This window comes from Miniopterus natalensis, chromosome 1 (genome assembly GCF_054644295.1).
Source record: "Miniopterus natalensis isolate mMinNat1 chromosome 1, mMinNat1.hap1, whole genome shotgun sequence".
NCBI classification, from domain to species: Eukaryota; Metazoa; Chordata; class Mammalia; order Chiroptera; family Miniopteridae; genus Miniopterus; species Miniopterus natalensis.
In genome coordinates this window covers 37,569,554-37,596,803 of record NC_142081.1, presented here as the reverse complement: position 1 = coordinate 37,596,803, position 27,250 = coordinate 37,569,554, and the positions used below count along the sequence as shown (strand labels likewise).

The 27,250-nt window shown below is 36.4% G+C and overlaps 1 protein-coding gene and 1 pseudogene across 1 annotated transcript in view; both read right to left on the bottom strand.

Moving 5' to 3' along the window:
- The window catches only part of MAP4K5 (mitogen-activated protein kinase kinase kinase kinase 5), a 92,464-nt gene extending 65,772 nt beyond the window's left edge, over positions 1–26,692 (bottom strand). The window contains exons 1-2 of the mRNA XM_087820563.1: positions 26,494–26,692; positions 5,479–5,536 (exon numbers count right to left, since the gene is read on the bottom strand). Of these exons, the coding sequence (XP_087676689.1) occupies positions 5,479–5,536; positions 26,494–26,601 (166 nt within the window). The 5' untranslated portion in view covers positions 26,602–26,692. The remainder of the gene's footprint in view (positions 1–5,478; positions 5,537–26,493) is intronic.
- Positions 16,256–20,214, bottom strand: LOC107525858 (large ribosomal subunit protein uL6 pseudogene; annotated as a pseudogene).
- Positions 26,693–27,250: the final 558 nt, after the last annotated feature.

The window sequence follows — 27,250 nt, the reverse complement described above, 5'->3', positions numbered from 1 at the left end:
ATTTTGCTTTCTTTTTTGATTTGCATTTTCCAATATGTCTATCATAAACCTGTTTGAATTGTTTAACAAGAAAAAGTTATATTAAAATGAAATACTGATTATTTATGAGAATTTTATGGTTATCATGGGAATACTGCCTAAAATATCATCATCACTGAACTTCATTTTGCACAGAAGTAGTATTTATTTCAGTAAAAGGAGTATGTGTTGATAAAATCATTGCATGTGTATTATGTGAAAGCAATATAATGTAGAAATTAAGAGCTCCAGCTCTAGATTAGATACACTTGGACACCTGAATTCAAATCCTGATTCAGCCACTCACTCTCAATGTCACCTTGGACAACTTTAACCCTCTGAGCCACAGCTGAATCTGCTAAGTAACATGTGGATTTATTCCACATACAGTACTTAGCTTCCTTATCTACCACTTTCCTAAACATTCCTTAATGTCAGTAATACCGAGTAGCTGGCCATTTCTGTAACAGATTCTTAGGCCCCCGTGTTTCTGTTTATGCAATGCTCAGTTGAGAATGTTGTGAAAAAGAGCTAATGCATATGGTGCACTGAGTACAATGTCTGACACAGAATAAGTGCAAGAGCAATTACTGTATGTTGGAGATGAGAAAGATTCAAACAAACGTGTTCCTTATTTAGATCATCATTGTAAGATATTTTTCATTAGATACTGTTTTGAATTGGTCTTTTGTAAAGTAACTTTAGGTTTAAAACCAGTGGTGTCCAGCCCTGGTTGGGTGGCTCCATTGGTTGGAGCGTCCTCCCATACACCAAAAAGTTGTGGGTTTGATTTCTGGTTAGGGCGCATGCCTAGGTTGTGGATTCAATTCCCAGGCAGGGCGCATATGGGAGGTAACCCACTGATGTCTCTCACGTCGTCGGTGTTTATTGTTTAAAATCAATAAACATATCCGTGAATGACGATTAAAAAAAACAGTGTCCAGATAGGCTCTGGCTCTAACTTTAAGTCATTTTAGAAAAACATACAAGGCTGAGAAGTAAATACTCATAAACTAGGCCTTCAAATAAAAGTCTAATACAAATCAAAGTATTTTCCCCTTTCAATTCAAAGTCAAAAGAAAGGTTTAAATATTGTTGCCATGTCATAAAAGACCTATTAAAGAACCTATCATTGCTGATGTGGTTTATACATATCTTTAGTGTAGCTAATATACAACAAATTTATTTATAATCATTTAGGTACTCTTTTCAATAGTTCATGTAAATATCAATTAATAATTCAGTGAAAGGATTTAGTGTTAACAATTTTAAGGAATTAGATAAACCAAATATGGGTACAATCTGCAAACAATAAAAATCTGAGTAAAAAAATCTCTAAAGAAAACCTAGTTTTTATTTGTAACACTGGGAAAAATGTGTATTACATAAATGATTACATATACTTTAAACATAAGTGCATAATGCAACATTTTATAATTAAAAGTTTTTTCAGTATGCACCAAATAGAGTTTTTACTCACAGTTTCAAATCATTCTTTTATTTATCTAATAATATCATATGTAGAATATATAATTCCAAAATCTGATGTCTTTATGGGTCTATTCTGTTGTTGTTTCTGCTGACTCTTGCTCAAGGCACCTTAATTCCTTGTGTCTTCTGTGATTTTTGACTCTGAGCTCTAATTTCTTGGAACTTTATGTGTGGGAATTCTTTCAAGCTTGAGTTAAAGGTGAGAAGACTACATTAGCTTCTGCTACATGGCTGGGTGTGCCACCTGAAGAGACATTTGCAACTAAGAAAACTAAGGTTTTTAAAGCAATACACATAATGTGATTCCAATTCAAGACAAACAATATTTATTGTTGTTGTTTGCAGATAATATAGTACTATTATAAAGAACCCTAAGGAGTCCACCAAAAACTATTAGAACTAATAAATGAATTTGGTAAAGTTGCAGGATGCAAAATTAATACAGAAATTGATTGCATTTTTATATATCAATAATAAATAGTCAGATAAAGAAATTAAGGAAACAATTCCATTAACAATTGCATCAAAATTAATAAATTATCTAGGAATAAATTTTACCAAGGAGGTAAATGACCTGTACTCAGAAAACTCTAAGACACTGAAGAAAAAAAACTGATGACACAAAAAAATGGAAAGATACACCTCAAAGAGCCAAAGCAATACTGAAAAATAAAAACACAAAAAAATCCAATTTTTTCAACTCAGCAAAATGAATGTAGAATGCAAATAAATAGGACAGTCAATTCTAACAAAACATTTTCTTTGGGATGCCTTAGATTCTGAAAATTCACCTAAAGAGAAAAACCCTATCTGTTTTAAATTCACTAATTTAAAACATGGCACTGTAGTTCACCTTTTTTATTACATAGTAACAAAAAATGTTTACATTTCAATTTTATCTTGTGGTCAAAAGCAAATTGGTATCTACCTGAAAAAGAGTACCCTAGAATTAAAAGTGATTTTTACCTGTTAAATAGCAGACAATATCTATTTAACCATATTAGTTTTCTGTATCTATTATTTAAAACCAATATAAGGATATATTTGGTGGGCATTTGTGACCTCAAATTAACATTTTCTACCAATTCAGGCTTGAACTTTCCAAATAGTAAAGATAAGGTACCAATATTTTACTTTACAGATTATTTTTAAAAATCAAATTTATTAGATTTCAAAATAGAAGCCAATACTGAACAGCAAGAACACAGCACTTAACCAGAATAGTTGACATTTGTCCTATTTGGCCAAAGCCCCTACTTTGGAATTTCTTTGAAGAACATTAACAAGGCAAACTAACAGCTGTTTAAATCTTTATAGACTTCTTGACTTTTTAAAAAATTTTTCTTCTTTCTGTGCTTATACTTCCAGGAAACAAGACAAAACTGAGAAAAGTTATAAACATCTATTCAAAGATTCTTATTTTGAAAACTATCTACACTAATGAAATACATTTGACTTGTTACTTTATTTAAACATAATGAACTATTTTGTGAATATTTCAATTTAGCATTTAAGTATATTGCACTCTGGGTGGTAATTTAATAAAATTCCATCCTTGTAAGCAAGACTCACAATTTTTAACAAACTATAATTTGCATAATTTTAAAATATCATATAGTTGTACCATAAAAGGATAATTGGAAGAAAGAAGAGAGGGGAAAGGAAAGTAGGGTTCTGATGATTAACTTTTCCAAGAATCTTGCTCCTGTTCTGGCTTTTGGCTGCCACTAGCTACAGACTTGTTTGAGCAAATGAACATCTGTAAATTGAGTTAGAGGGCAAGCTGAAATTCAGACATGGAAGGAAAACATGGTGACAAACATCATCATACTACCTGCCTGCTTTTCTAGAGTAGTTCTGATGCCTGACCAAGGAGATGGAATATGCAACTGAAAACCAAAATGGTACCACTAATATATATTATTTATTTTCAATACTAATCACTGGTATGTCAAACTTTATTTGTAAGATGGTGCCTATATTTAACAAGCACCTACTATCAAAATGAGATAAAGAAGTGGTTAAATCATTCTTAGAAATAATTATCTGTGTATAAAAATAATAAAAACAAAGGGACATAGGAAGGAATGCTGACTCATTATCTTTTAAAATGATTTTGTGACTAATTAAAAAACCAATTCTCTGTGCTAATCTATTTTTATTGTTGACTCTAATGTTCACTTTAGAATTTTTATGAGTATTAGGAAAAGCCTCAAAAGCAATTTTTAAGTACAATTTTAAATATAATATTATAAATTTAAATTGCCAGGGGTAAGTCAGTAAATCATTAATAAAATTCAAGACCCTAAAATTACTATAAACTTCAATTATTTTTAACTGGAGTATTATTAAGTTTACAGCTGCATTTTCATTTACTTAAAAAAAAGTCTTATGTTTTATCAGACATAAGGCTTTTTGTAAGTCTACTGGCAAATAATTATCTTTTCATGTCTAAAAACAATTCTAAACCAGCTCATCTGTTAAATCAATACAAGGAAGCACTTTTGTAATATACTGGCTTTAGTGCAATTTTTAAAAAAGCTGTGTATAGTTAAGAATTCATTTCTGAAATACAGCTGTCTCCAGAATTATTTGAAGTAACTGAATGCTGGGAAAATTCATTAGCATACCATCAGATTTTTCACCTAAATATTCCCTTAAATCTGCTCTGAAAGTGTGAAAAACACCATTTACTCTGCCTTTACTGAAAAATGCTAAAATACCATGCTATAAAAATGTATGGTCATATAGAAAACATATTTTTTAATGGTAAGAAACAGAAGAAAACCCCCCAGAAAATGTAATGAAACAACCCAAACAGAATATCAATTCCTCAATTCTAAAGCACAGATGATGAAAACACTGTATTTGAAGAACCTAAAGTAGTCAGAAGCAGAGACAGAAGACAGAATGGTGGTTGGGGGTAAGAGGGGAATGGGAAGTTACTGTTTACTGGGTATAGAGTTTCAGTTTTACAAGATGAAAAGAATTCTGGAGTTGGATGATGGTGATGATAGCACATTATCAATGTAATTTATACCACTAAACTATACTTAAAAATGGCTTAGATGGTGAATTTTATGTAATGTATATTTTAACACAATAAAAAAAAAACTTGGAGAAAATAAAAGCTATTATTGCTCTCATTAGAAACTTTTAATTGCGACAATATGGATGGGCATTGAGGGCATTTTAAGTATAACAGATCTCACTTATGTGTGGAATCTTCAAGTTTTATACAGCACTTTTGTTTCAAAGCAAATTACTCAGTATGTTTTAAAACAAACAGCCTTCTGACAGAAAAAAGCATTAGGCTAAGACCAGAATTATTAAAACTAAATCAATCAGCCAGACCTCAGCTGGCATATAAAATATCATTATGGCCTGGCTGGTGTGGTTGAGTGTTGACCCATGAACCAAGAGGTCACCAATTTGATTCCCGGTCAGGACACATGCCCAGGTTGCGGGCTTGATCCCCTAGTAGGGGGTATGCAGGAGGCAGCCGATGTTTCTACCTCTCTATCCCTCTCCCTTCCTCTCTCTAAAAATCAATAAAAACATATTTTAAAAAAAATTTTCAAGTATCATTTTGCCGAATATCACTCAATATCCATCCCCCAAAAATCAGTGAATACTTTCCTAATCAAATTCTCATAGAAGTTAATACTTGCAGTTCAGCTATTTCACTATAACTTAAAATTACTTTAACATTGTCAATGTGTCTTCCAATTTTTGAATGTGCACATTTGAAATTTTATTTAGCAACAAAACTATTACATCAACATTATCTTTAACTAATAACACCCAAATGCAATTTAATCTAACCATATTTGAGACATCCTATTGCCCTGACAACACATAAACATTTCTTTTGGAAGAAAGGAAATATGGAAAATGCTTTTAAGTTCCATATATTCATGAACTGCACAAGAAAAGTGTTCAAAAACTGTAGAGAGTTTTAATACATACCAGGTTCCAATTTGATAATTTTTACTGCAGCCAACTCTCCTGTATGTATATTTCTGGCCTAAAATGAAAATAAAATGTTTTAAAAGTTTATTAACTATATAAAAGTTACTTGGTATTATGTTAGTTTGTTATCAATCATGCTTTTAATAAAGCTACAAAACAAAAGTTCAATGAAATGAGTATACTCATTTTTTCATTACAGGAAAACATACAAAATATTACCTTTAGTTCCACCACTTAAAAACAGCTACTGTTTAAAATGTTGATGTACTTCCTCCAAGTCTGTTCTTTATACTTGTTAATATTTTTTAGTTAAAAAAACACTCATGACTTTGGGTGGTGAGCATGCAATACAGTATACAGATGTTGAATTATAATGTTGTACACCTGAAATTTATGTATTGTTATTAACCAATGTGAGACAGCAGAGGGATCTAAGCCGAGGATCCCAAGGACACCAGACAAAAAAACCATCATACAGCATTACCTCGTGGCCCCTCACTGGGATCCGAAGGTTGCATGATGGTCAGAAAAAACAGGCCCACCACAAGAATGCAACCACTCCTCATCTCCCCTGTCTAATCTCTTACTTCTCAATACCCTGACATAGAAAATTCCCAAGCTCACTTTTAAATTTTATTTAAAAGCCTGCCTTTTCACACAAGTCTGCTTTGCCCCCAGCTTATAAAAACAACGAAGCAGAGGAGGCCCCTGAGCCAGTTCAGAGGACCTTTCTTTCCTCAGTGCTGCCTCTCTTGTGCTCCAGCATAAGCTTAATAAAATCTGTCTGGAAATTTCTGAGGCTTCCTCTCGATTTCTATCTTGGGGAGCCCAAGAACCCCAACAACGGTAACAGATGTTATTTCAATAAAGTTTTAACTTAAAAAAAAAGAAAAGCAAGGGAAAATATTCAAGGTTGTTATATATTTGATAAGTCCAGTCATAGGTCATTAAAGAAAAATATAAATGAATAAATAAATAAATAGTAAATTTCCCTTCAGGCAAGGATTAAAAAATAATTAAAAAAACAAATAGCCTGTATCTTTCAACCTGGAGGAAAAAAATTAAAAACTTAACATTTAATGTGTGTTTGTTTTTCTGGCCTGTGTATGCATGCGTGTGTGCATGAGAGTGTGTATGTGTTGTAGAAGATGATGCCATCACAATCTTCTACAAGATGCTTTGCAATGCTGCCTAATTTTCCAATGATGGAATATATAATTTATTTAATTAATCTGTTACTCTTGGACATTCAGGATTTTAATATTACCTTATAATTATTAATAGAGGGACAAATATATATTAGATTTATATCTATCCACAGTTTTGATTATTTCCTTCAGATAAATTCCTAGAAGAAAAACTACCACTTAAAATATTAGAGACTTACTGTAATTAGTGTTGCAATGATCATCACTGCAAATATTTTAGCACATATTAATTTATCAATACAAGAATAATGGTTAGGTCAAAAGGTATGTGGATTTAAAACTGATATGTTGGCATACTACTCTAAAATAAATTATGTGAATTTATATTTTCACCAACCTTAGATGCTAAATCTGTATCTGTCAAGTTCTATTGTAGGCACAAATTTTTATTCTGTTTTTAAAGTTATGTAATTCCTCCATGCTATACATAATTTTAAATGACTATATAATCAGTCTTCTTTACTGCTAAACATTAAGGATGTTACAGATACCTTTTCATTTTTAAGATTATTTCTTTCAAATAGATTCTAAAGTATGAAATTACTAGGTCAAAGGGTATGAATATGAACATTTAAAAGGCCATTAACACATACTGCCTAAATAGCTTAAAAGGGTTGCACCATTATACATCATCGCTAATATGGGTGCTCATTTTCATTGCACCCGGGGTACCACATATGTGGAAACGCAATTTAATAATTTATGACATCGTTCACTTATTATATTAGATTTGAATGTGAACTTTCATATTTGGCATAAAAAATAAGGAGTGTATGATAAAACAGGAAAGTATGATTATTAATTTACTGGATTAAACGTCATTTTATCAGAGGATATTTCAAGAAAAAAGGAATAGAAAGAAGGATGACAAAGAATGTGGGGAAGACAGCTTACAAGGGATACTTTTAGAAATGATATACAGAGGGTGAGTAAAAGAATAGGATGGGGGAGGGAACTACAGAGGTATAGTCACAAACAGGAAAAAAAGAAAAACGTTGTTTTACAGTAGAAGTCTCAAATATTTTATGATGCGAAGTTCACATTTTCCGCATCTGCTGTGGTAAATAGGGTAAGGAGGGGTCTCAGGAAGAGAGAATGGACATTTTAATTACTCCCACCTATCCCCTTCCCCAATCACTAATGCATATAGAGAAACTGGACTGGTCAGCCAAAATTTTACACCATTCCTACCCTTCTCCTCTTTTTTTCCCTTGGACAAAAGAACTGTCACTTAGCTTTGGGTCTTCTCCCAGGATCCTAAAATCTTTCAGCATTTCGATCTCTCTTGGGTTATAGAAAGTTATATGCATGCAGATTTAGGCTGTCCACTGCTCAACACTTCACATGCCAGTGAGATTCAGTACAGAAAACAAGAAGTTACAAAGTAAGTAATAATAACTGACCTCCTGGGAATTTTGTTCAGCGGGTAGTAAGATGTGAATTCTATAATAATGATGGCAATTATATCCGGAAAGCTTGTAGTTTGGAGGAACTTTTATATTCATTACTTAATTATATTTCTTTAAAAGCATAAAGACTTTGCTTAGAAAAGTTAAGTGACTTGCCCAAGGCCATCCTGTTCACAGGGGTAAGAGTCACAGTTAGAATTCAAGAACTGTATTCTGATGTCAAGGTTCCAATGCTCCTTCCAGTATATTAGAACTCTCTTTTCCTTTTTTAAATGCAATAGGTTCATGTGGACATGAGCTAGTCAAAGACTTATTCAACTTATCATATGCAATCAGTCTGCAAACTCTGTTATTACATCCCCTAAACATCTCTTGAATCCATCTCCTCTACTCCTTCATTGCTAGTTTTAGTACAGTTTTTTTTTTAAGTAAATGCAACAGGTACTAAAGAAAAGTGTTAACTGAATATTTAACAGATCTCAGGGGTGACTTTTGTTGAATAATTCACAAGTAATACACTAGTCATCTTTTACATTAAACTAAGTTATTTTCTATGATGATTTTCAATGTAACAGAATGTGAACTCTTACATATTTAAAGTATTAAAGAAATAATTTCAGGGTTGAACATATCCACTTCTATCCCTAAATGTCAGTACATCTTCTGGTTTTCCCTCTTTCCCCATCCCCCTAAAAGTGGTAATTTTAAAAACTTCATTGGAATCCTAAAAAACAGAAAAACATCTATTGACATAGAGTAGAAGATTACATATTGGGAAGAAAGTTTAAGTATGAGACATAGATAGTGTAAGAAAGTAACACATATGTACATTCACAAATAGTGACAGTTGAACCATTCAAGGTTCTAAAATTCAGGTAAGATATGCAATGTTTAACTCATATGACACTGATAGCTGCTGACACATTTCCAACAACAAAATATCTTCAGCTTATTACTTCTGTTTTCCAAGCAAAACAGGCATTAGGGCAATACACACTGCCAGTCAATGGAAACCAAAAGAAAATACGAGTCTATACTTTTCAATTACAAATTATCAAGCAAGTGCCAACAAAATGAAAAAACCTAATATGCTTCTCTGAGAGTCCGGAACAATTATTTTCAGTTTCAGTCAGATTAATCAGAAGCAAATGACCTGGTCTCCAGTCTGAAAACACTGTCCTCATTCTGGTATATTCACCTTCCCCTGCACTCGTCCCTGCTCCCCCTTAGCTCAGTTAGTCTGGATTGTCCTTCAGAATGAAATTTAGGTATCACCTCTTCCAGGGAGTCTTGCCTAATATCCCAAGGCTAGATTAAGTGTGTTCTCTTTTTGGCTCTGGGCATGATTTTTTGAAGGTCTGTGAGGTAGATGCTCTATAAATTTGTTGAGTGGCAAATTATGATTGTACTCTCTTTACTTTAAAAAATATGAGCCCTTGGCCAGCTGGCATGGCTCAGTGGTTGAGCATGGACCTATGATCCAGGGGGTCAAGGTTCAATTACCAGTCAGGGCACATGCCCAGGTTGTAGGCTTGATCTCCAGTAGGAAGCATGCAGACGGCAACTGGTCAATGACTCTCTTATCACTGATGTTTCTATCTCTCTCTCTCCCTCTCCTTTCCTTTCTCTGAAATCAGTAAAAACATATTAAAAATAAATAATAAAGATATAAAAAAATATAAATGAGCCCTGGCTAGTGTTGCTCAATGGTTCGAGTGTCAGCCTGAATACCGAAGGTCTGGCGTTTGATTCCCAGTCAAGGGCACATGCCTGGGTTGCACGTTTGATTCCCAACCCAGGTGTGTGGGAGGCAACCAATTGGTGTGTCTCTCTTATATGGACCTCTCTCTCTCCTCTCTCCCTCCCCCTCATCTACTCTCTCTAAAAAAATCAATAGAAAAAAATATCCTCCGGTGAGGGTTAACAAAAAAAAATAAAATTAAATTAAAAAATACGAAAGTACTCTCTTTACTTAAAAAAATTAGAACATTAAAATCCTCTACAACTCAAAGTGCTATGAGACTGATAATATATTGTTTTAAATGGTGTATTAGTTTTCATTTATGTTGACTCATTTTCAATTTTTATTACTAAGAGTTAAATAAACATTTGGAGAAAAATTTGTAAAAAATTACTACAAAATATTGTTTTTAATAATTCAAGTAATATAAGTAGAAGATGTCAGTCTCCTAATTTCATCTGCCTGAGACAACTCCTGTGAATAATTTAGAGTATATCCTTCCAAACTAAATTAGATTAATTCTTAAGAACATATATACTGACAGTCTCACAGCTTCTTCTTACAAAGCTAAATAGTCTTACCGTATGATGCGGCAATTCCCTACTTTTAGGCATTTACCCAATTAAGTTAAAAACCTATGTCCACACAAAAGCCTACACAAGAATGTATATAGCAGGCTTTATTCATAATCACCCAAACTGGAGCAATCAAGATGTCCTTCAATGGGTAAATAAACTGCACATCTATACAATGAAATATTATTCAGTGATAAAAATAAATGAGTCATCAAGCCATGAAAAGATACGGATGAACCCTAAATGCATACTGTTAAGTGAAAGAAGCCAGTCTGAAAAGGCCACATACTATGATTCCAACTAAATGACAGTCTGGAAAAGGCAAAACTATAAAAAGAGTAAAAAGAACAATGGTTGCCAGGGGTTTAGGTGAAGAGTGATGAATAGGTGAAACACAGGGAATTTTCAGTGTGGTGAAACTATTCTGTATGAAATTGTAATGGTGGATACATGTCAATTATATATTTGTCAAAACCTATAAAACTATATACAACACAAAGAGTGAATCTTAATGTAAACTATGGATTATAATAATAATATATCAATATTGGTTCAATAATTGTAATAAATGTACCCATCATACAAGATGTTAATAATAAGAGAAACTGGGTGGGGGGGGTGGGGGGGGTATGGAGAATATAACTCTATGTACTATTTGTTCAATTATTCTGTAAATGTAATACTGCACTAAAAATTAAGTCTCTTAATTATTTTTAAAAGAACACATGTAAAATTATTTTAAGTATATACTTTCAGGCACATTTGAGTCAATTTTTATGATTAGAATCCACATAAATACATTGTTTCAATTTAATAGAACCAAAATCATGCAAGAACCAAAGACACCTTGATATATTTTTTTTAGAACAGATTCTGAGGGGTTCAGAAAAAAATATATCTTTGGAGGATTTGAGTAACAATCATAGAAGCATATAAAATAAAGACAGTATTTTAAAATTCAGCTACACCATGCAGAGGTTTTAAAAATACAGGGTGTCCCAAAAAAATGTATACACACACTTTGAATAATTATAAAGGCAGTGTTCATTAAAATACATTTCATTTTCAAAATTGAGCTATCCGCTGTAAAAGTGTGTACACTTTTTTTTTTGGACACCCTGTATATGTAGTTAAGTAAAAAGTAAAGAAAATACTGTAAGCTCTAACTCCCATTGATAGAATAAAGATGTAAATGTCAGTCTCCATTTTGAAGACATATTTCTGTTCTCTCCAAATGAAGAACTAATTGGCAAATGTTCTTACTCTGTAATTTTCCAGCTGGATTTTTAAAACAGAAAGCAGTACCAGGCTCTTTTATAATGAAAGGCAAAGAGGCTTTCAGAAAAAAAGATCGTCTAAACAGAGACTTTACAGATTCAATGTACTAAAGAGATCTTTCAGATATTTAACTATACGATTTCACACAAAAATCCAAAGCAGTCATATGTAACACTGGTTTTTGAAACCCAATATTTCCCTGCAACAAGTGTGATATTCTCAATTACTTTTGTTTTTAATTTTAACACATAAGAATTTGAAAAGCCTGCATTATGTTTGCAGAAGAAACTAACAGAAGTACTACAGCACTTCTACAAAAAGGATCTAAATATATTTCCGATTCCTACTCATTTTAGATTACTGGTATACACTAATATTGGGCTTAAGAGCATACTAAACACCCAAAAATCTAATAAAATATTTTACTATAGTAAATCTCTTATTTAACTCTTAACTAATCAAGAACTGAAATTGAGTGGAAAAAGATTAATTATGTTGATCAATGTCACCATAAATCCATAAAACAGCCTTTCCAGTTACTTAAGTTTCTACTCTCATTGCCAATGCAGTTCTAACTTCCTAATTAATATTTTCAAGTCAATTTTCTACTGGAGAAATATTTTAATTGAAACTCTCCTGTCTTGGACTTTTAAATTCCCAGGAAAAAGTTACCCTCAGATTTCCACTTGCACCAAGAAAAAAAATTAAAGATGCTGATCTTTCTAAGCCATTTCTATTTCAACAATATTATCCAGTTGCTGTTTTATCAGCCATGAACTTTCCTACATGTTGTGAAACTTTCAATGGGACAAATAATTAAAGGGAAAACTCTATGCCTATACATTTTAACTACAAATTTTCAACAAAGAGTAATATATGACTTAATGCACAGTACATCTCGGTAGCCATGAAGTCAGAAGATAATTTTTTAAATTTATCTTTATTGTTGAAAGTATTATAGATGTCCCTTTCTTCTCCTCCAATGACCCCCCCACCTCCTCCCCTAGACTTCACAGCACTATTGCCTGTGTCCATAGGTTATGCATATATGCATGTAAGTTCTTTGGTTAATCTCTTTCCGCCCCACCTTCCCTCTGATAATTTTTTAAGAAATGGCCCGGCCGTGCGTGGCTCAGTGGTTGAGCATCGACCTAGGATCCAGGTGATCAGGGTTCGATTCTTAGTCAGGGCACATGCCCGGGTTGTGGGCTCGATCAATGACTTTCTCGTCATTGATGTTTCTACATCTCTCTCCCTCTCCTTTCCTCTCTCTGAAATCAATAAAAGATATATTTTAAAAAAAAATGTTTTCATTGATTTTTATAGAGAGAGAGGAAGGGAGAGGGACAGGGAGAGAGAAACACTGATAAGCTGCCTCCTGCATGTCCCCTACTTGGGACTGAGCTGCAACCAGGGCACATGCCCTGATTGGAAAGGAACCTGCAACCTTTTGGTGCATGGGACGCCCAACCAACTGAGCCACACGGGCCAGGGCAACTTTTTTAAACTAGGGTAAAAAAAAATGAAACCAGCAAGTAACGAGTCATCTAAAAGCTATGGCAACCTAGCCGGGCATGTACAGAAGGAGGCAACCAATGGATGTTTGTATCTCACATTGATGTCTGTCTGTCTCTCTTGTCTGTTTTTCTCTCCCGTTTGCTTTTGTATTCCGCTTTACTGTTCTTCACATTATTAGGCCCTTCATCCTATGCCTTTAACTTCCTCCCAGCATGTTTTTAGGGTCAGAAAACTTTTCTATGAAGACAACTGGGGATATCAGTTTTAAACAAGCACCCTAACCAGTGAGTGAACCTGCAACCTGGATATGTGCCCTGACTGGGAATACAACCCATGACCCGCAACCTCAGTGTACCAGACGACAGCCCAACCAGCTGAGCCATACTAGCTAGGGTAGATTTTGCCTGTCTTATGTAAGCCTCATCTTCCCATAGATAACCATCTGGCTGGCATAAGAGTTTTCCATATTTGTCCTGAGCTGTTTTAACATAGCAAAGTTCAAAGATATATTAAGGGGCCCAGCCGGGCGTGGCTCAATGGTTGAGCATCAACCTAGGATCCAGGAGATCGGGGTGCGATTCCCGGTCAGGGCACATGCCTGGGTTGCGGGCTAGGGAGCCGATCAATGACTCTCTCATCATTGATGTTTCTATCTCTCTCTCTCCCCCTCCTTTCCTCTCTCTGAAATCAATAAAGATACGTTAAAAAAAAAAAAAAAAAATCAATCCTTTAAAAAAAAAAGGGGAAAAACTACAATATTGGGTCATCGCTGGTTTGCCAATTCCAAATTATACAAAAGAGGGGCCATAGACATATTCTTAGTTTAAAACGAACTGACTAGAAAATAGAAGAAAAATAAATTAATTAAATTTAAGTAAATAAATAAGCATGCACTCTTCCTCTAAGCCAACTGGGGGCATCAGTTTTAAATATGCCCCCTTCCACTAAAAATATTCTTTAACATAACAAGAGAAAATTCAGATGTTTCAATATTTAACAAGCAAACTCAAGTGGCCAGTGACTACTCCTCAGAGTCAGAATGATGCATTCCAGATTAAATAATGTGAACTTCAATACAAAAGTGGCAACACAGCACCTGTAAGGTTTGAAGGGATATAAAGTAGCTGGTTTGTCCATAAAAGAAGTAAACCGTCAATTATTTCATAGGCTGTAAAACCTCTATACCTGATTTCTTTATGGAACATTGTTTCTGACTGGTTCATTCAACAAATATTACTGAATACTTACTATGTGCCAGGCATTATTGTTGATACTAGGCATGTAAAGAAATAAAATTGTTCTTGCTCTCAGGGAGCTTTTATCAGTTGGAGAGACAGCAAAGTGAACAGTAAATACAATACAGTGTGAGAAATGCTCCCAAGGTGATACAAGACAACCTACCAGGATTCTGAGCTCAGTCAAAGATGATTGGAGAAAGCTTCCAAAAAGTAAATCTAAATTGATTCTTAATGAGATCTACCTGGGAGTAGTGGGGGGTAAGGGATTATGGCAAAATTCCAGGCAAAGGTATAAAGAAAGGAGAAAGCATGGGCATTTCAAAGAAGTAAAATTGTCTTATATTAGGTAACATAAGAGTTTATATTAGGTAACATAAGAGTATAAAGAAGATACGGTGAGAGGTAAGATTCCTTTGAAGCTCAGCACAGACTATTACCCACTATCCTCTTGTAGCTATTATCTACTAACTTCTTGGTCACTGCTCCCTGCTCATATTGACTTTATGGCCCTTGGCTCATAATCTTCCTCTCCACTCCTCTCTCACCACCATTCTAAGAGGCTTCAACATCCAGATCTCCTTTGACTTCTCATTCCTTGACATCCTATTTGAATCTTGATTTCAAACACTGTACTTCTTGATCATAATCTTCTATCCTTTCAGTTCACTTACTTTGGTCCTTCCATTCCAGCAATTCTTTCATGAACCCAATGCATTCCTCTATGACTACCAATTAATTACCTCTCAATTCCTCACCTCTAACTTGTAAGGATTCCAAGATCCATCATGCTATTTATAATCACTCTCTTGAAACATCTTTGACTTCCTTACCCTCTTTCCCTCCGTCATATTAGCCTGGCAAAATCTTAATTTGATTAAACCCAAGTACCCCACTAATTCCATACTGGTATCAAATAGCTAAATGTTAATGGAAAAATATTACAAAATCATGCTAACTGGTCTTAATTTCCAATCATAACACAAATCTCAAACTATAACATTCTCACCCAGCCAGGGTGACTCAGCAGTTGAGCATCAACCTATGATTCATGCAATTGAGGTTCGATTCCCGGTCAGGGCACATGGCCAGGTTGAGGGCTTGATCCCCAGTATGGAGCATGCAGGAGGCAGCCAACAATGACTCATCATTGATGTTTCTCCCTCTCTCCCCCTCTCCCTTCCTCTCTAAAATCAATAGATACATTTTTTTAAAAAGGCACACACACACAAAACAGTAACATTGTCCACTTGGTCTGATTTTTTCATTCTTCAGCTCTTCATAAGGACTCTTTTGCTCCTCTGTCTTCAAACAGTCAATAATGCCTCAGCCTCTTTTTCACTTCTTCCTCTCTTAACTATCCTGAGTGATGATGGAATTTCACTTTTTTTTATCTAACTTTCTCCTTTAACAACTATCTCCAGGAAAAATCTCTCTTCAGTGAGCTAGATTCCTAAAACCATGGAAACCTGACAGGCATCTCAACCTTAACATATTTAACACTGAACACTCGGTGAATACCTGCTCCACAAACTCATTCATCCCCACACCTTCCCAATCTAAATAAAATGTATGGCATCCATCTAGTTACTTAAATCCAAAACCCAAGGTCTTTCATTTCTTTCCTTCATATTCTTCGCATCTGATATATGATCAGCAAATCCTGATGGCTTAACCATACACCAAATCCATTTACTTCCTTCTATCTCCTCTGCTATGCTGTAGTCCAAGCCTGTCTCCATTACAAACTGGTAAAGTATTTAATATGAAATGCAAAGAAACAGCACATCAAGGATAAACCCTTGATTTTGGATTGCACAAAAAGAGTGTGGTTCCACTCATTAAGATGACAATTATAGGAAGATGAAAACATTTCCTCCCAAAATCAATATGAGGCTTTTATTGCATAAAATATTGCAAAAAAGTATGACAAATCATTCAGCATCTCACTGTTTCTATAGCTGGACAACTCAGATCTTATCCATCAGCCTGCCGAACTGTTCCTTTTTCAGAAACAGATACCATCCAAATTTTTTCTGATATCCTTGTTTTTAGCTGTTATGGCTTGCTGAATCACAAGTTCAATGTTGTTTCAAGAATCAACTCATCTTTCTGGGCTTGAGATACTTACTGAACAAGAAAATGCCTGATCTCATCTGAACTCTGCAGATGTATTTTTTACCCAAGAAATTTCTGATTTCAACAAGAGAACCATTCTCCTGAATAATGATGTTGATGGGGAAGTGAGCATACAGAGACCTCACCTTGTAATGGAAACCCAGTGTAATACCCTTGATCATGTTCTATACATGACTGCAGAGAGTGCAAACAGTGGCCAGTTCCTTTCTATTTCCCTACTGTTTGTCAACCCAGAACCGGCTCTTTTTCTTTCCAAGGAGACTGAGTTCTACATTGATGCAACTGAAATCCCTTCTACAGGGTGCCTCCTGGGCCCTTCACAATAACTGTGCATCCCTTTAGAGTGATGTTGACATTTTCTGGGATATCGACAGTCTGATTGCTAAGAACGTTCTTCATCCTCGAAGCAGATGCAGCAAAGAGCAAGATAAACATATTTTATGGGGGAGGGCAGTGAAGGGACATAGACAACAAGTTGAGATTTGGACACATTTAAATTTTAGATTCCTATGGAAAACTAACTGGTGATATCATATAAGCCACTTAGTAGACAGCTTCTGAAGCTCAAGAGCTAACCTGGATTGGATAAAGATTTGGGCATCATTAACATTACTGAATCCAGACAGGTAGATAGCATTACTTAGGAAGGGTCTATAGTTACAAGAAAAGAGTCATGAACAAAATCCTAAAATATTACTCACATTTAAAGGATAGTGAAAATAAACAAATCTAAAACTAAAACTATTCAAGAGATACTGTTCTATTAGAATTCCAGTTTGGAGAATTTTTGGAAATCATCTAATTCAATCTCCTTTCTAAAAAGCAATTCTACGGAGGTCATGTGGTCAACCTGATACATTATTTGGATAACGTTAGTTGTATAAAGACTTTTTTATGATAAGCAAATCTACTTTTCTATAATTTTTCCTCATTAGTCCCAGTTTTGGTTTGTGAGATAATGTTGATTTAGTCTATTGCTCCCACTATGACAGATGAGTCCCTATGGCAGCCTGGGGGCCTAGGTTCTAATTTTAGCCATGCTCAAATAAAAATATAAAAGCCCCTTCCACCTATGGATTTAAACATGCTAATTTCTTCTACATGCCACATTCAGGTTGCAGACCCTTGCTAACATTCTGGTTACTACTTACTTTGACTATGTTCTCAAAGTTTGCCATCCAACAAAAATGACAGTAATTAAAATATTAGATTCATGATACTACAGGTGACTTTTCATTTTTCATATTCTATAAAGTCATATTTTTTAAATTTAAAAATAAATATTAAAAGTGTTATATTCAAAACAGAATGTAATACTTTATCCTCTAACAAGAGCAAAGTAAAGTGCTTCGCTTTACTTCTGTGTAAACCCTCCTGGGGAAAAGGGAGGTTATAGACACTATACACGCTATATACCATGCAGTTAAGTAAATTTCAAGGAAACCACTTCCAGTAAGATTACCAGATTTAGGCAAACAAAGAATAACAAAGGGGGAGCTACTTACAGCATATCCTTCACATTAAAAACTTAAAGCCTGGTCATTAATTATTTTAACATTTATTCACTGAATACTTCTTATGCATCAGATACTTTAGGTATGAGAGTAGTATCGGTGGGGAGACAGCAGAGATGTACCTGCCCTGTTTCAATGGACACATTTTCAATGGTACAGATTTTAGATAATACAAGAAAGTTGTAAAAAGAAACCAACTGCTTCTAAACATAGTATGTCCTATTTATTTAAATATGTTCAATGACCATTTGTCAAGGATAGGTCAGGAAACAAATGCATGTGAGAGAGGTCCTCTGTGGAGCAAGTTATTTCCAAGCCATCTTCCACACAGTTAAAGAGGTCTGCAGAGGTGCTTCTTCTTCCAAGGCAGGAGGACATACTGCAGGGTTTCCCCCCCTACCAGGCAGATATATTTGGAGCCTGAGGCCTGCCCATTAGAGTGACTCCAAATTTGGCCACATGACTTATATCTCAGCACACACCAAAGCCTTAGTCTGTTAGGACACTTGCCTCTGAAAATGATTTTTCTAACACTTTCCTAATACAGATTAATTTTTACTGAAAAATGAGATCCTTCCAGAAGATTACTTAAACTGAACTAAATATCTGGAGGTTTTAATGGTGAAGGGAAGGAAGGAATGGGTTTAAGATTAAGAGGTAGGGAAGATGTGGACTCTCAATCACTGTTGGTGGGCGCAACTTTGGGGGGAATAATTGGTCAAACCACTGAAACAAACTTAAAAAAATTAATTCTAGGAATTTACTTAAAGAAATAATTAAGGATGTGTGAAAAGAATTTGTTCAAGGACACTAATCACAGCATTGCTTATAACAGGGAAATACTAGAAAGAATCCATTTATTCAACAATAATGGATTAAAAGTTATATAACAATACAAGGAAACAATACACAAATATTAAATGTGTATATTTACTGACATGAAAAATGGTTTGTGATGTACTGTTAAAACAAAAAAGTATATTATCAAATATATATACTACAGAATAAAAATTGTACAAATAATTGTACATATGCTTATATATAATGTATGATTTATGTATATGTCCTTAATATGAGTTTTTAAAAGTTTAGAAAGCTATACATAACAATACTTATATTATGGCAAAGTAGATAGAGGCAATTTTCATTTATTCCCATAACAAATTTTTCTAAAATGAACACATTACTTAGAAGGCTACCTATGCTGAAGCAAAGAAGAGAGAGACAAAATAGGAAGGCAAGTCCTACCCATGGATCTATGCTATTGCAGAAATAATAACAGAAAATTATTCCTGGGGAGAAAAAATGGTAAGGGACCCAAGCATCTCCACTGTGTATTACAATTAGGATAGGAGCTAAAAAGCTTAAAATGCAAAAGTTGTTACTAATTTACTGAAAGTTATGTCTATTATATTAAGTCATGCTCACATTGGCTCCTCCTGACATTGGTAAGAAGAAGGGTTAGAAAAGAGGGACGAGGTGGCATAGGGAACCAAAAAAAAAAAGGGTGCATATGTGTGAGAGAAGTAACACATTGGTTCATTTTTTTCTTCTTTCCATATCTTTAATCATCTTCTAACATATCATATAACTTATGTTTATCGCTTGTCTCTCTCCTCCCAGATTCCTGATGGCAAGAATCTTTTTCTCCTTTGTTCACTGATGTATCCCAAGGACCTAGAACAATGTCCAGCACATAGGAGGCCCTCTATAAATATTGGTTAAATATTTAAAATATTAAATTGTTAAATACTCCTTTTCACTCCGTCACCCACCCTGCTCCATTCCAGCTCCTAATTCATCAATGTGACTCATCCTAACCAAACTCAAAGGGGAATAACTGAGGCTGAAAATCAATGGTGGCTCTACATCAAAGAGGAAGAGAAGGAAAGAGGGAGGGAGGGAGGAAGAAAGGGAAGAAAGGTGGCTTTAAATTTATACCTTACCTTGGTTGCTAACAATCCCATCCTGTTTTTGCCTTTAATCTCCTTTCTAAATTCTCAATTCCTCCCAAATTGTGATTTCCTTCTGTAAATTCAGCAACACTCCTGGTTACTTGGGTGATAAAACAAACTTAAATAATAATAACTGAAAGCTGTAATCAGTTTCAATGGAAGGAAAAAGAAACAGAAACTGGGAAAAAATATTTGTGTGTCTCATTTCTTTTTCCCTTCATAGCTAAGCTGCTTCCAGGAGTGATCTACATTGCCTCTACTTCCTTATTTACCATTCACACCTCAACTCTTTTGCTCTTAATAAACCCCTTCAACTCCTTACTTACATGACCACTCTGTTACTCACTCCTTCAAAACATTTATTGAACACATACTATATGCTAGGCACTATGCCAGGCTAGCTGATTCAGTGGTAAACGCAAGGTCCCTGTTCTTATGCACTTTGAGTAGAGCAGGAAGACTGACAGCAACAATTAGGAATGATGAATGATGAGTATTATTAAGAAATCATGAGATAGATATGACCTGTGTTAGGGACAGGAAAGGCCTCCCTGAAAATACAATGTTTAAAAGGAAACCCAAGGAGTAGAAGATAACAGATGAACAAGAAGAAGAGGAAGAGTGCTCTAGGAAAAGGAAATAGTACCTGCAAAAACCTGAAGGAAGGACAGAGAGTATAGTGCACATAAGGAGTGGAAAGAAGTTCAGAATGGTAGCCAGCCCCTTAAAAGGCATACTATTCTAAGACTTTATTCTATGGACAAGGAGAATAAAGGGGGAAGGACACAAAACCTGAGATTTATATTTTTTTGAAAATCAATACATTTTTCTTACCGCAGTCAGAGTGGAAGGCAACAAGAACAGATGCGGATGATATAGATGGACTCTTGAAACTCTTGATATCTACGAAAACAATTTCCTTATACCTCTTTGTTTCTTCTCAGACACTTTCAATATATATTATTTTCTTCTGCCACTTTGACACTACAGCCATTTCTCAACTCTCCTACAAACTCTCCTGGGTTGCCTCACATATACTTCACAGGTACCTCCCCATAATGTGACGATGATTTCCAAACCAGTATCCCCAGTCCAGATCTCTGAAAGCCAGAGCTGCATTTCCTACCATTTATGAGATGTATCCACTTATGCAATGACATATGTCCAAAACCAAACACAAGATCCAGACCCCACAAATCTGGTATTTCCTAAATCTGTTGATGGCACCAATGTAGTCACCCAAGCCAGAAATTTGAAATGCCATTGATGACCTGTTTTTCCATCATCAATCACCAGGGAATATTGATCACCTTCTAAACATGACTCAAATCCATCCTTTCCTTTCATCTCCAGTACCTAAATTTATACTTGCATAAATTTTCATCTGGATTATTCAGTAACTGGTCCTTATACTTCCAGCAACTTTGTCTAATCCATTCTCTACATCAGGGGTAGGGAACATCCAGCCGCTGTATTAGGCTCTCGAAATCATTTGGTCTGGCCCCACCAAGGCAACTGCAGGAGGGGCTCAACATTTAATAAATTCACTTAAACGTTTGACCAAATATAGCAGGCTAATCTTTAAGTTGATAATTTTGTATGGCCCACAAATGATGCTATAAATATCCAAATGGCCCTTGGCAGAATAAAGGTTCCCCATCCCTGCTCTACATCATGAAAGATTCTTTCCTAAATTGTTTCTTCAGTTTACAGGAAGAAGTCCAAATTCTGACACGACACACAAGGTCCTTTATCTGGTCCTTTTCTGCCAGAAAAGGGCCTGTGCTCTCCATCTATGAAATCTGCCAGGTTTGGTCACACCGAACTTGGAATGCAGATGCGGATCCCTCAAAATGCACCATGGTTTCTCAAGCTGCCAGGTGTGCCGCTATTCCCACAGCCTGGAGCATCTTTCCCATCTTGTCCACCTGGAAATCACCCTGCATTCAGTTAATGTCCCTTCCTCTGTTAATCCTCTCTAGTTCACATCACGGTTCTCTCCCCTCTTCTCCCTTCTCCTATACCCCAATAAAGACAGAATTGGACATTTTTCTTCTACTTCTCTTCTACTGTGGCACTTACCAAACTGTGACTGTTTACATGTCTGTTTTCCTGGCTAAACTACATATTCCTTGTTGACAGTGTGCTTTTTCATGTTTGCATCCCCATACCCTAACCCAGAGTTGACACAATAAATATTTTTCTTTTTTTAATTTTATTTTTTTAATAAATATTTTTTAAATAAATGAATGCTTACAGAAGTGGAGTGATGTATTAAGCTTTGTCTTTATAGAATGGAATCTTGGAATATGCTCTGAAGTGCCTAAAGCCATTCAATTGTGAGTTCTGCCTTGGGGAAGAGAAAGGGATATGTAAAATAGGGATTCACTACAGTGGTTCCAGTTTATCGAGCATCCAGAGGAACCCACGTGATAAGACTACATGCCAAAGATTTCTATACAAATTGTAGCATTATTTAGAATTTTCTGCAAAAAAATGTTTAAATTGGAAACAACATATATGAAACTTAGAATGACTAACTAAATGAGGGCTTGTTCAATGATCTTTTAAAAATGGTATTTTTGAAGACTATTTAATAACCAGGGGAAATGCTGTTTGTTCCAATCAACTAGAAAAAAGAGGTATATCATAATCCCAGTTTATAAAAGCCATTTTTAGAAAAATAATGGTTTAAAAACATTTAGGAAAAAAGCCTGAAATAAACTATATTAAATCATTAACACTGTTTACCTCTGGGTAATTTTCTATACCTAATGTCATTCGACAAATATATTTTTTAAATAAGTTTTTATTGACTGGAGAGGGAGAGAGAAAGAGAAACATCGATGAGAGAGAAACATTAACATCAATCGGTTGCCTCCTGCACAAGCCTGCAACCCCGGGCATGTTCCCTGATCAGGAATCAAACTGGCGAACTCCTGGTGCATGGGTCAATGCTCAGCCACTGAGCCACACTGGCCAGGCGGTTCAACAAATACTTACTGAACATCTACCTATCTTCTACTGTACAGTGATAAGCAAGGGATATCTGTTCCTGTCCTCCTGGACCTAAACATTATTATACTTTCATAATCAATCAGAAAAAGCAAAACAGGTTAGGAAAAAAATAGATGGGATATTTATATCACATAAGGTAAAAATGATTCCTAGAACTTCTCTGGAATTTAGAATGGGAATAATTTTGACACAAATATTTCAATAAAAACCACCCAAATGTCTTTTACGGTGATGATGAACTATATCACGATACTGTAACTGCCTAGATCAGAAGGCAGAAGGTAATAGAGACACTAAATCTCCAGACTTCCTCTTCCTGTTAGATTTAAAAATTAACAGCAATTAGAAATAAAATTTGCTCAGTTGAAATTTAATCTTTTATCCATCTTCAACCACATTTCTTTTCTGTTTCTCTCCCTTCCACCATTTCTTGTTCTCGTTCTCAATGATTTATTCCATCTATCTAAATGAAACTTTATATTCCCCTTCTTTCAACCATGGAACAGCCAGTTTAAGATTGTGCTCTCCCATCTTGGGGATTCTCAGGAAAGATAGGTGCTTCAGAGGGGATCTATGGTTTTGAAGAACATAAAAATAATTTACAAAGAATCTCAAAACTGTAGCCCTTTTAAAGCTCCTGCTTTGTAAGGTATCTCAGATGTAAAAAAAAAAAAAAAAAGTAGAGATAATATCTGACTAGAACAGTGACTAATTTACCTTCATTATTCTTCACTGTAATTATATTACTAGTTTATATCACTTATAATACTTATAAAACTTCCTACGGTTTTCAGCTCACTAGAAACACAGTGATAAAGAGCAAAATTACTCTAAACTGCTCTGAGCTTAAAAACTTCAGCACCACAGCTGAATGGTACATGTTTTTAGGCATATTAAAGAGTAAATATAAACTGTAGGACTTATTCAAGTGCTGAAAATAGCTATGCTATGAAATACTTTTCCAGAAATATTTTTCCTAGAGAACTCAAATAATTGAAATTTGTAATTAAAGTACATACACAGGGCATCACAATAGGCATCACAGGAATACAGAGAATTAAATGCTAACTTACTGTTGTTACGTCAAAAACATATGCCCACAGAACTAGGTGATAGAATTACTGATATTCATTCATTCTTTCAACAGATTTTTACTCTCTTCCTACTCATAATTCTAGGTGCTGTTAGACATAGAGCAGTGAACAAAACAGATAAAACTCCTGCCCTCATAGAGTATGGTACTGGACTGATATAGATAATAAACAAGAAAAAATAAGTAAAACATTATGCATAATGGTGATAAGTGCAAATGAAAAAATGAAGTAGGAAAAAAAGATGGAGAAGGTGTAAAAGCTAGTGGGGAAGGGAGCAAGCCATGTGGCTCTTTGAGGAAAGACATTCTGAGCAAAGGAAATAGCAAGAACAAAGGCCCAAAGAGGGGAAAATGCTTATTATGTTTAAGGAAGAGCAAGCAGGCCAATGTGGCTAGAAGAGAATGAAGGAAAAAGGGAAGGGGAGAGCTGTAGATGAGGTTGGAAAGAAGGGGTGGGGGTAGTGATGCTGAAGCTCCTAGAGCTTTTCAGTTAGGCTTTCCTGGACAGGTAAAAGAGCAACAGGTTGAAATGAGGGTGATAGGTGATTCCAGGTAATTAGAGCAAAGGAAAACAAAAGACAAGGGACCAGAGTTGAAAATGTTTAGGAATCAGAGGCTGGCCTAGTGTATGAGTATACATGCAAAGGGAAGGCAGAATGAATGTGAGGCAAGGGGATTGTGGGGGAGGGGTGGCAGTAAAGGTGGTTAAGGATAAATATTCAGTCTTTGATCCTCTGTTTAGAAACTGTGGAAGAGAGACATAGGGTACCTGGGTGAAAGGCAAGCATTTGCTGTCCCTTTAATATAACCCTTTACTTTCCCTGGCAAGAATCAAGTCCCGCTCCAGAGAGATGCTTTAGTTGTTAGATTTATAAAGAAAAAAAAGTAGAGGTCTTTGGATTTTTGTGGGGAAAACATTTATATACATAATGAATCATAAGACAAAGATGACTAAAGAGTGAGACTCAGAAGGCAAATAGAAATTGCAATTTTTTAAAGAGCATTCCACAAAATGACTAATCCATGGATAAACAGCTGAATTAATTACTACTAATTCTACATAAAGCAAAAGAGGATTCTGTTATAATTATCCACTTTGAATTCAAAGGTATGAAAGGCAAGAGCTGGGACCTACCTCATAATTCAACACCCCATATCTAAAACAGGCTTTTTAAGAAATAAAAAGCCTACACTTTACAATCCATCCCAGTAGAATTAAACAGCGCTAGAGCTGTCATACCACCACCTTAAATTGTTAGTATTAATAGGGAGCATATTAAACAAAAGCAGAAAAGTAGGAAGAAAGAAGGTTTTCCTTCTGGATCACCACCTGTGCAAAACAACGTACTCCAAAGGAGTCTACTGATTAATCATATAAGGCCCTTTCAGGTACATGCAGGAGTGTTGTTTGGAATAATGGGATATATATATCATGATTAAATCCAATAAACAAAGTTGTTGCAAAATCAAAAGAAATTTCCCTTAGTATGCTCATGAGTTGCACTAATGCTCCCTTTTTGGAACAGAGAACAAAAAGCATGAGGCAATCAGAAACAATCACCTTCCTCCTGATCCTTGAAGAACTCAGCCGACTTAAGGAATTGGGTTTGCTTCTCTAAGCTTTCTTAAATCCCAAATTAATAGTAACTCACCCTCATCATTTGTCTCAAACAATGAAAAGAGCACAATTAAAAACTGCAGCTCTTATCCACTCTTGAGCATGAGATGTTATAAATCCCAGAAAGTAGAGAGAGAAAAATCATCGACCAGATAAAAATGATGAAACTTCTGCCAGGAAAAGCATCTTTCTACATAGGATAATGTTTGTGCTCATGTCATTTTGTACTCAGTATTGGTCTGTGTACAGTTATAATTGAGAGACAGCATTTCATACTTTTTAAATTAAGCTCATCCGTTTTAAAGTGTGTGTTTTTTAAGAGCAAATGTCGGAATGCAAATATTCTTTCCTACCTACAGCCTTCCATGAAGCATTTTTCCATGCAAAGGCTAGAACATCCTCAAATGCAACTCTATTAGCAGATTCAAACTCCCTTCAATACCGTACATAAGCGTTAAAATGCCTTTATACCACAAAAAAGTACAACAGCGGTTTGCAAAGGTGTGGTTAATTCCGCTGATTGGTAGCGATTTGAGCAAGCAATGAGCATATAGGGCGCTCTGAACCGAGTAAACGGGACCCCGGCCGCTTCATCTCCAAGATGCAACAATAAAAGCATCCTGTCCAGTCCTCACACAGCGCCAAAAAACCCTCTTCCCGGGAGCCAGCGACCGCGGGAAAAGAGCCGGGCTCGGGGCCGGGCCGTCTCACCTTGTAGACGTCCCCGTAGGTGCCGCTGCCGACCCTCTGGACGAGCTCGAAGTCATGCTGCGGGTTCCGCCTCAGGATGTCCGCGGCAGGCCGCAGCGGGGCCTCCATCTTCGCTCAGCGCCCGGCCCCCCGCCGGCTCTGCCCGCGGCGCCCCGATTCCCGCTAACAAGGACAAGCGGCGCCGCTTCCCAACATGGAGCCTCTGCCCGCAGCTCCGCCTGCACAAGGGACAAGCAAAGGCGGGTCGGCGCCGCGGGCTACGACCCCGAGCAGCCCAGCCCCCTTCCTTCCGCCCGCCCGGCCGGGGGCCACGAAGAAGCGGACCAGGAAGAGTCCCCGGCGTCCCGCAGCTCCGTTCCGGCCGCAGCCCTTTCCCTCCGCAGCCGACCGCGAACTGTCCGGCCCGGCTTCCCCGCCCGCCGGTCACCGGGGCGGGCTCGGTACCTGAGGGGGGCGGCCCCGCTTTGTTGAGCGCCGCGCCCGAGACCTACTTCCTCGCTGGCGCCTGCGTCCTACGTCCCGGCGCCTGCGTCCTGCTTCCCAGCGCCCGCCCGCCGCTCCAAGTCTTGCGCCGCCGCCTCCCGTTGCACCGCACGTCCTCACGGGCGGCGGAGGCGCGTACGGTGGCCGCGGCCGCCGCACCACGTTCGCCACCCGGGGCTGCGTCACCGGGAGACACGTTCCCGGCCAGCGTGTGTCTGCGCCCAGCGGCCCGCCCGAGCGCGCCGGCCGCGGGACCAGAGTGCCGCCCTGAGGC